The 11,141-nt window shown below is 33.3% G+C and overlaps 1 protein-coding gene across 4 annotated transcripts; it reads left to right on the forward strand.

The window, feature by feature from the left end:
- The first annotated feature begins 3,488 nt into the window (after positions 1–3,488).
- LOC127103271 (uncharacterized) lies at positions 3,489–8,243 on the forward strand. 4 transcript variants are annotated; one of them, XM_051040541.1, is made up of 15 exons: positions 3,489–3,663; positions 4,051–4,161; positions 5,104–5,212; positions 5,314–5,463; positions 5,768–5,872; positions 6,051–6,134; positions 6,229–6,344; positions 6,567–6,668; positions 6,758–6,871; positions 6,981–7,037; positions 7,150–7,216; positions 7,323–7,376; positions 7,460–7,530; positions 7,666–7,701; positions 7,850–8,243. In XM_051040541.1, exons 2-15 carry the CDS (start codon positions 4,151–4,153, stop codon positions 7,941–7,943), a joined length of 1,170 nt encoding a protein of 389 aa, XP_050896498.1. In that variant the 5' UTR covers positions 3,489–3,663; positions 4,051–4,150; the 3' UTR covers positions 7,944–8,243. The 4 variants fall into 4 exon arrangements, with proteins under 4 accessions (XP_050896498.1, XP_050896496.1, XP_050896497.1 ...); XM_051040539.1 differs by having other exon boundaries at positions 3,490–3,663; positions 7,456–7,530; XM_051040540.1 differs by having other exon boundaries at positions 3,490–3,663; positions 4,056–4,161; positions 7,456–7,530.
- Positions 8,244–11,141: the final 2,898 nt, after the last annotated feature.

The raw sequence follows: 11,141 nt of genomic DNA on the forward strand, positions 1-11,141 counted from the left end.
TCAAATGTCCATTCAATTAATCATTGGTTTTAATCATACAAAATATCAAGGTTTACGGTGATTTACGAAAGTTACTAGTCCTAGATGATGCATTCATAAACCCAATTGTGTGAAAACCCTAACAATCACAATCCTGTTATTGAAAGTCATAGATCAATTTGTATTTGTCCGATACAAACGCATAATAACATCACGCAATTGAATTGAAATACGTAACATAGTAATCAAGAAATCATTTGTTCAAATTCATAACATGCGATAACATCAGGACCACCCCCTAGCATCAGGGGGTTTAGCCTCTCATAGTACTTAAAGAACTCATAATGTAAAGATTAGACATTACAAAGAATTAGGAGAGTTTGATCTTCAATGGTTGATGCCCTTGAATCTCGCCGTCTTCAAATCCGTCGTATTCACTATCTTCTCCAATGCAATGTTTTCTTTCGTCTGTAAAAAGGTGTCCTCTTCTTTCTCTTCCAAGCCTTCTTATAGCTTCAGATGACTCTCTTCCAAGCTAAAGGTCCAAACTACCCTTAATGGGCAGAATCGGTTCACACAGCAAAAATTAGGTTTTCCAAGCTGCGTCCAATCAACACGGCCGTGTGGTGGCACACGGGTGACCGTGTTGTTCTTCATCATTAATTATTTTCAGCATAAGTTACAGTGGCAACAACACGGGCCGTGTCCCTACACACGGGTGCCCGTGTTAATGCACTGTTTTAATCAACACGGTCGTGTGGTGGCACACAGGTGCCCGTGTCGATCTCTGTTTTTCTGCTCCCTCTCTGCTCTGCTTGATCAACAACACGGGCAGTGTTGTGGCACACGGGTGCCCGTGTTGACCTACTGTTTTTTCATATTTTTGTCCTTCAGAGTGTCCAGAACTTCACCATTCTTGCTTTTAAACCTGTAACAATGACACTACCAAACGAAGCATAAACGAGATCTTTTTGACATAAACTTGTAATCGAATGCAATGCAATACCAAACCAACAAAACATGCTAATTGACTCAAATGCAACTAAAAACAAACATAAATCTTACCAAGGTGATGAAAATATGTCGGATTAGCGGCGGGAATTCAATGGAAATGGTGACCGATCACTTCTCCACCCCACACGTGCCTAGCAGCATGGTCTGCATACATTCAAAGTAATAAGGTGTCTAAGGGGCCTTCTGGAAAAACATCAGGAACAATTTGAACTTCTAGGGCTTTTGTGACAGCAATAGGGGACTCATGTCTCTATGAGGACAATGTCGGAGACATGTGAACTATGTAAGACGATGCTTATGCATTAAATGAAGTGGAACTAATGTCTAGATGAAATGGTGTAGCTTTTTTCCTCTGAACAGAAACATGCTAAGCCATTCTACCATATCTCAATATTTTTTGGTTGTTAGAAATTTTACCTTTAATTAACTAGTAAAATCCTATCATAATAAAATAATTAAAACCTAAGGGACAAAATAAGCAAAACCAAACAAACAGTGCAAAATAAGAAAATCTAGAAGTTAACTTCCATACTAGGCAAAAACTTGTAAAACGCAGAACACGGACACACAAACACCTTACACTCCAAACTTGAAAAAATATCAATGCATGCATCACAAATCAATCCATTATTCTTTTAATTACAACATAATGAACCGTAAACAACCTATTCAGCTAATGCATTCATCACAAACCAAAAAAAAGGAAGGAAATGAAAAACATAAGAAATCGTAGGAAACCTTGAAAAATAAGAAACCTCGATTAATTTGAGTGGAGTAGAGGGTTGAGTGATATCCTAGGTATGAATGAAATGCAGTAGAAGTAGCGAGAAAGTTTGAAAAATGATTGAAATAGAGTTTGCTCACGAGCTCTGTTCTACGTTCTGAATAAACTTTCTGAAATGAAGAAGGAAAATGGAAGGTCTGACGTGTTATATAAATCAAACAGGTCTGAAACTTAACCTCCGTATAAAACATGAAAATTAACCTCCGTAAGAATACATATATTAACCTCTGTAAAAATACAAATATTAACCTCCAGATTTTTTCAGCTCTGTCTTGGCCTTGGTTTGAGACTTGATTGTGGTTTCATTTTTTAGTGTGTCCGGAGGTTAAGTTCTAAATTTTATGGGAATTATTGAATTTTCACTAGGATGGATAAGCACCACTGAGAGTGCGGAGAGTAATGTCCAATTTAGTTAGGGGTGGCAAAACGGGATCGGCCCGTCGGTCATATCTGTTTTGCTCGTAATTTTTGTAGGACAAATCAAGAATTTACGTTCGCATCCTATAATATGTTGGCCTCGTTTTACGATCTAACTCTTCATTGACCTCACATACTACTATGAAACTAAAGGTTTCTTGATGTGGTTTTAAACAGTTTTGAGTCAAAAATTCATTCCATTTAAAAAAAAATTTATTTGCAGTTTGATTCGAGTTAGGATGATTGGTTAAAAAAAGTTAGTTTGATCCAATTTAATGTCGTTTAATTAGTATCAATTTTTGAATATCCAAATTATAAATTATATCTTTTATTAACCTTATAAAAATACTAAAAATATAATAGGTTGATGTAATATATAATGTATTAAAAATTAGTATTTTAAAATAAGAATGATTAATTATGATTAAAATAATAAAATAATAAAATTAAAAATTAAATTAAATTAATAAATAATATTAAAAAGTTAATATAACAAATATTACATGATATATTATGAATATAATGGACATGCACTTAGTTTTATAGCGTCATCTAATAGAAGTTCATCACTCAATTTTGTCATCCTATTAACTTAAAAATTTTATGATTTTTTTTGGTCAAGTAACATGATGGTTCAAATTTACCTTTTTAAAGATAAACAAATAGGATGTCACGGGTTTAAACCTTAATCATTATCTTTAATGTCTCTATATAACTATCAAGTGAATTAGTTTAATAGGATTAAGATTACAAATTTCATAATGTAGCGAAATATAATATGTTGATTGAATGTATATTAATAAAAGATAAATAAATATAAAATAGAGGAAAAAGTTTGGTTTGGTTCGGAAAAGACTTTGAAAATAAATTGATTTTGAAAAGAGAAAATGCTAAGTAATGTTTGAGAATGACATATTTAACTCTTAAAATCTTAAAATGTATTTAATATATGATTTAATTGAAATACACTGACAATGTAAATGAATTTTATACTGTTAGTGAATCTTAGATGTTGGATATTAAAATAAATTTGACTTTTATTTTAAAAATTTATAAATTGGAAATTAAAATTATTAATCTTCTATATAATATTTTTTTATTTAGAATTCTTAAAAGCCATTCATCAACAATACCCCTTTTCAAAAACTACACCCAAACACTGTGCCATGAATCCAACAAGTGGGTTGATCCAAAGATAACTTCCCCGCTTTAAAGGTAGCAGATCCGGTTCAATGAATTAATGTCCAAATTAGTGTGTTTTTATTTTAAATTAATGTTCAAATATTAAACCACTATTCGGGTGCAATTTCCTCATTTTAATATCAAACGATTTTCCTTCTTACTTTCTCACCACTTTTCAGACTCGAGGAGCAACAATCGCCAATACCGTACGTGCATCTTTTCGATCACTCTTCTTCTTCTTCTTCCATCAACCCTGAATCCTACCTTCTTCCTCACCCATCAATTCCGTAAGTTTTTCTTCTCCTTTTTACGCAAATTCTCAATTCCTTCAATCCTCCATCACATTTTCATCTTCAATTTCGTTTATTTCAATCCTATCGTCAATTTTACCATCATAATAACAACGTTCCAATTCGAATCACTATTTCCTTACTTCATCATTTTTGTTCAGTTACATTGTATCTTTATTGCAGATCCATAATGCATCATCGTCACGTGAATTCAGTTTCGTTTACTGATTTTTGTTTTCAGATTAAATTCCTAAGTTTCGTAATGGTTTCATGTATGTATGTATGTATGTGCTCACGTAATAAGCATGCATCCATGATTAACGCTGCTTCCGTGTCACTCTACTCTATTAATTTATGTCTTATATTCACTTTTTGGTTAACTAGATCAGTTATTATGGAACGGAGAGAGTAGTTTGTGAATAAGAGTACATAAATATCCTTACTTGATATTGGAAGATCCTAAGTTCTTAACTGGTGTGGAACAATGCAACGCAGGTATGAATAGTTTTTGTAGCTTAATTATTGAAGTTGTTATTTATACATACAAGTTTATCAAATTTCGACATCAACTTGGATGATTAACATAATTTAAATACGTGAATAGCTTACATTATATGAATGGTTAATGAATATTTGAAAGTGGTATAACTCATTAATCATCAACTTAGTAGAATTAGTCATGATTGGAAACATGATTAGCCATAATTTTCAAGTATATATTTGATCATAAATCGTAATTATTGAATATCATGTATGTTTTAACATAATTGAATGGTTAGTTTATCTGATATATGCATATCTGATTATTATACTTATGGTTTTTGATATTAAAATCATTGTTATGGGGAGTTTTTAAAGGTTTGAAGTATATACTAAGAGGCTATAGAGAAGAGCTTAATGTTGATTCTATGGCGGTTGTGATTTGTGAAGGTGTTAAATAGTGTAGTTTCGAGTAGTATAGTCGGGCAATCTTTGGTGAAAAATATTTGTCGTTTAGTAGAGCTGCGTGGGGAGGTGTGAAGGTGGTTCATTCGTATAGGGAAGTCAATAAGTGTGTTCATGTTTTAGCTGACGTTGGATGTTCATTAGAGCTTAAAAGTATTTTCTTTGATGTTGCTCCTGATCATATTAGGATTTTGTTAAATGAAGATGTTATGGGGATGACCATCTCTAGACTGGTGTATGTGTAATTTCTCTTTTTGAGCTTCAGCCTTCTCCTTTATAAAAAAAATCGTTGTTAGTTGTGTTTAGTGGATGAATAATGAACTGCTCACAATGTTATTTTGTTAAACATCAATTAATCATATTTAAACCGCCTTAATCATCAAATTGATGTCTAATATTTATGTCAATATAATTTCTCTAATAATTTGGAATCTTTTTTTCTGTATAATCATAGAAATTCATTATTAGTTTAGTTTGTTATTACCTCTGCAGTACGGTGAAAAGACCACATGATGGTACCAGGTCTATCATTACAACAGTTATGGCAGTTGCCTTTGGAGTTTTCATTGGTATTTCCCTTCCATCTTTGCATATTCCTAAGGTAATATTTGCTACTTTTAAATCTTCAATGATGTATGGGGAATTTAACATCCATTTTTAATGTATTATCATCACATTTTTTTCTTTTCATGAATTTTGCAGATTAGCTTTTCTTCAGCCTTAGGACATTCTTTTAATGTATCAATAGCTGAAATAGATAGATTTACGGCTGATCTAGACAAAGCTCTGTTTATTAGTGAATCTTCTGGAACCAAGCGTATTGAATTCCTCGGGTCCATGAGATTACCAATGGTAGTGCTTCTTATTTACTCTACTATTTTATTCACCTTTTTTTTCCTCAAAAACATAATTATATTCACTTCAGGTTATACCAAAGGTAGGACTAATATTTTGTTATTGTTCAACTATGTTGTAGAATCAGTGTTAGTAATTTTATCTCTTATAATGGTTTTATGTTGCATTCCCCCTATGGATTTCATTTTGTTTGTCACTATTTATTACATTTTTATATTCGCTTCAGGTTTGTAGGAATACCTATTATCAAGATAATTAGAAAAAATTTGTCGACTCTGATTAAAAACTGTTACTTCTGCAGATGTTTGTTTCAACCAATCCTCCCGGAGCAGAATCACTACCCGCAGGAATTGTTGTATCAGAATCTGATTTGTATTTGCGCAGACTATGGGGTGAGCCTAGTGAGGTATGATCTGTGCTAGTTATTTACTATGCAGGTAAAATACTAAATTAGATACTTTTTGAAAAAGATGAAAAAAGTAGTGTAAGATGAGTTTGAAACGTACCACTTATTGAGTTTTGCAGTTAATTTATTGAATGTCTTGTTAATGATCGGGCTAACTATGACACCCAAAATTCTACAGGATCTGAAGAAAAAGCCAAAGTATTTAGTAACATTCACGGTTGGATATGCTCAGAGAAAAAATATTGATGCCGCGGTACAAAAGGTTATAGAGATGGACTATGTTTACATATCTGATGTTATTTTTCAACCTTTCATATTGTCTTCAAAGTACCAACTATCATCATATTGTTCTATAGTTCTCCGATGAATTTGCGATTTTGCTTTTTCATTATGATGGACGTACAACTGAATGGGATCAATACGAATGGTCAAAGAATGCAATTCATATTAGTGCTCGGAAACAAACCAAATGGTATTTTTTTTCATCTGTTCTTTTCTTCCCCTTCGCCCTCGACTTATGGTCTGCAATTTACAGTCTTTGGTTTGTCACTAAGGATTCTTGAAGCAGTTTATAATTTAATGAGTTTTTTTTTGTATCAACAAAAGAATAAGAAAATAGTTGATAATCATTTTGAGTGTTGAAATCATTATTTCCTTAATAAAATTTTTACCTTTATTGTTTAATTTTATGCAGGTGGTATGCTAAAAGGTTTTTGCACCCTGATATTGTGTCAGCGTATGAATTCATCTTTATATGGGATGAAGATCTTGGATTGGAACACTTCAATGGAGACAGGTATCTTCCTTTTTCTTATCTGTTCAGTTCTGTTCATATTTTTCTTTGAATGTAACTTTTAGTTAACTTAACTGTATTTTATGTACCAGGTATATTGAATTGGTTGAAAAACATGGGTTGGAGATATCACAACCTGGACTAGGGGCTAACAGTGGATTCACGTGGGAGATGACAAAGAAGAAGGATGATGGAGAAGTTCACAAGTACGCCTTTGACCTTCCTCTCTAATTTCAATCCTTTTTCTATCAAGTTTCCCTTTGTCATGCTTTTGAATGATCTCTTAAACATCTTTATGTATCTATTGGTGAAAAGATATACAGAAGAGAGACCAGGCAGGTGTAATGATCCAAATTTGCCTCCTTGTGCCGCGTAAGCTCTTTCTTCTTCTGTGATGCAATGTTGAATTGTAACTTATGACTTTGTCTACATACTTTATTTTCTTTCAGTTAACATGGTTACAATTCCTTCTGTTTTTTTTTAGATTTGTGGAAATTATGGCACCCGTCTTTTCTCGAAGAGCTTGGCTCTGCGTGTGGCATATGATTCAGGTATGTTTTGATTTTCAAGGCACAGGTTGGTTGTTAACCTGGCAATTTGTTTTTCTGTATCCAAACTTTTTAATTGGCTGATGAACTTACAATCATATGCTCGTAGAATGATTTAGTGCATGGATGGGGATTAGATTTCGCTCTCAGAAGATGTGCACAGGTCACTGAATTGTTCTATTCTAAACGTAGGTTAGTTTCTGGTCCCTTCAATACCTTACTTTTTGTTTGTGTTTATGCAGCCAGCACATGAAAAAATTGGCGTGGTTGATGAACAATGGATTGTTCATCAAACAATTCCTACTCTTGGAAACCAGGTTAGTCATTATCCCTAACTTACAAGATATTTACTGCCACATATTTTCTCTAATATAAAATACTAAATTTATTGTGCTTTCAACCTGCAATTTTTCATTAAAATTAATACTAAGATATATATGTACAATTTTCAGGGAGAATCTGATCATGGAAAAGATAAATATATTGCGGTATGTTTATTTGACACGGAAACCATACTACTGTCACAATTCTCTCTATTCATAGCGTTAATATATAAAATCTTTTTTTCTGATGTACTACATGTGAAATTTTTATGGTATAGTAACAGAGTTTGTGATTTTTGTTTTTGTAAATCAGGTCAAAACGAGATGCAAGAGTGAGTGGGCAGAATTCCAAACTCGCCTCACCAATGCTGATAAAGGGTATCTTAAAGGACTTAGACGAAGTATGAGGAGTTAACATATACGGTTTCAGAATCTAATGTACATGTTTTATTTATATTGATAGAGTGCATACGAGTATATTTATCAAAGGAAAGAAAGTTACATCTTATGTGTATGGCTAATTGCCACAAACTGCTTGTCTTCTGCACTTAATTTTCAACCAAAACCAACTCACACCGAAGGGTTTTGGATAGGTAGTCTTAAATGTGATTCAAGATTAGAAAGTTTTGGTATCTAAATAGTGTTGGAATCAGTTATATACAACGAGACACTTTTTTATATATACTATATTGCAGAAACTTATTATACTCAAATAAGCAAAAACAATCATGAAATCTTCGGGAGCTACTAGTCTCTCTTGGAAAATAATTTATTTCCATGTTTGATTGTTCAGTTTATTTTTATTTATTTATTTTTATTCTCCATTAATAAGAGAATTAAGTCTATTTGATGTATTCTTACTATATAAACTAACATTTGGTTAACGAATAAAACATAATAGCATTTTATCTATTATCTCCAATATGGTATCAAGAGCATTAGGTTAGGCTTTATTGTAATGCTTTCCTCAATTAGTGGGGTTCTGTTCGACCCATTTTCTTATCCGACCCGCTTCACATACCCGTTTAGCCTCCTATGACAAATAACAATAATAAGTGGCCTTCCCCAACACACACCTTCATTGGATCCAACCGCCGCGAAAAACCACAATCTGAGTCAGGCATCGATTGCGGAAATGGTGGTGGCCGCGGAGATGGCATACAAGATGAAACATTGGTTTTGACAAATATCGGTAGTAATGGCGGCAATGACCAAGAGGGTTTCTCATACTCCCTCAAGGTCAATATTCCTAAAGGGAATGGAAATAACTATAATGAATGGTCTCAAACCGTTCGTTTGATATTGAATAGTAAAGGGAAGCTTGGATTCTTAACAAGAGCAGTAGCTGAATCGACAACAGCGACCCTCGTTACAAACAATGGAAGTCTGAAAGCTCCTTGATTATTGCATGGCTAGTAAGCTATATGAAAACTGGAATACTTAAGCCTTACCTATTCTGATATTCAAAACTCCTCCCAAATTTTTGGATTAAAATCAAAGTTATGGCATGCGAAACAAGGTGACAGAAGTGTAACTGCTTATTACAATGAGTTGTTGACTCTGTGGCAAGAGTTGGATCTCTTTTATTATGACAATTGGATGTGTACAGAAGACAATGTTCTGTTTCTCAAGAGGTAAGAAAATAATCGTGTATTCATATTTCTCGTTGAGCTCAATAAAGACCTTGATAAGGTAATAGGTAGAGGTTTAGGAAAAATACATTGCCAACTCTTCGTGAATTTTTTGCAGAAATAAGAAGGGAAGATGCACGACAAAGAATTATGATGGGCAAGACACCACGAATCTCTGAATCTGGATGCTCAACTCCGGCTACTAGGAACCTTGACGAGAGAAAAAGGTCAGATAAAGTTCCTTGGTGTGATCACTACAAGCGCGAATGGTATACGTGTGAGACTTGTTGGAAGCTCAAAGGAAAACCTCTTAACTGGAAGAAGAAAGGTGGTCGTGCATTTCAGGCTAGTAATTCTAATCAAGGGCGACAATTCCCTCCAACTCAACTTCCACTCACTACGGAACAACTAGACAGATTGTACAAACTCCTCGAGTCTCTAACCCCTTCTTGCTTTATAGCAACAAAAGGTAATTATGCATTTCTTAGTAGCAATCTTAGTCATACTTGGATAGTAGATTCAAGTTCATCTTATCACATCACAAGTGAATCTACTTTGTTCTCTTCATATAGTTCATGTGCAGGTAATCAAAAAATAAAAATTGCAGATGGCTCTTTTTCAGCCATTGCAGGTAAATGTTCAGTTGTGTTGTCTCCAATGTTAACTCTTAAAAATGTCATTCACGTTTCAAACTTATCGTGTAATTTAATGTCTGTCAGTAAATTAGCCAAAGATATAAACTTTCATAATTTTTTTTTTCGATCTCACTATGTCTTTCAGGATTTGAACTCGGGGAAGACGATTGGAAGTGTTAAGGAGAATGAAGGACTCTATTACCTTGACATTGGATATGCATCTAGCGATGTCAACATGGCAGGGAATGTGCGAAGGATGCTTCCCTACCCCTCGACCCACCCCTAATATTTTCTCCATGCCCGTCCCCGATCCTCGTCATGTGGAGATATTATTCCCCATCCCCGTCTCCACAGATCCCCACAAAGAATTGGAAATCCACAGAGATCGAGTCTTAAAAAAATTCTTTCATTTTTTATCAAAACTATGACACTTTGTTATCATTATTATTTTTAAAAACATATTTTTTTCACCTTTCTTTATTTAAAAATAAAGATACATCTTACATCAATAACAAAAAAATGCGAAAACACTTGTAATTACGAAAATATAACCACTAATTTTTTTATTGAATGAAAAACAGGTTACTAATTGAAGTATATTGAAGTTGAATAGTAATTACCATAAGCATAATGAACAAAAGAAAGTGTTGTTGTGATGATGATGAGAGTAGTGGAGTTTAGGAATTGAAGTGACAGAGAGAATTGAGAAAAGAAGAAAAGGATATGGTGTGTACAATGTTTGTAATTGGTGTACTTTTTTAGGCTTGGGTACTTGGATAGTGAAACAATACATTATACAATGAAAGAAAATAATAAAATGATACATTAATGAATCTTCATTTCCTAATATATTAATTATTTTTTATAAAAAAACATGCAAAGTTATATAATTATATATTATATAATATATTATATATAAAATTTAAATAATATGACCGGAGTCGGGGAATCCGCGGGACAAAGGATATTTCTCTGATCTCCGCCCCGAAGTGTAACCAGGGGAACTTTTACCTCCATCCCCACAAGAGAAAACTTCCCCGACTTCAGAGCTCCGTACAAATAATTCCCACAAGGATCCCCAGATGAAAATTTATATCCCTATCTGCCTCACAACTACCTTCAAAAACAATAAGTTCTTACTTTGAGTCTTTTTCTGTTTTGAATAATAAAGATGACAAATATTATGGTATGACATTTAAGATTAGGTCATCCTAGTTTTTGTGAGTTAATAAAGATGACAATATTATGGTATGGCATTTCACATTAAGAACTTTATTCGTTTAAATGTGAAGCATGTGAGTTTGCAAAACATCATCGTTACAAAAATTCAATACAACCT

This window comes from Lathyrus oleraceus, chromosome 7 (genome assembly GCF_024323335.1).
Source record: "Lathyrus oleraceus cultivar Zhongwan6 chromosome 7, CAAS_Psat_ZW6_1.0, whole genome shotgun sequence".
NCBI lineage: Eukaryota > Viridiplantae > Streptophyta > Magnoliopsida > Fabales > Fabaceae > Lathyrus > Lathyrus oleraceus.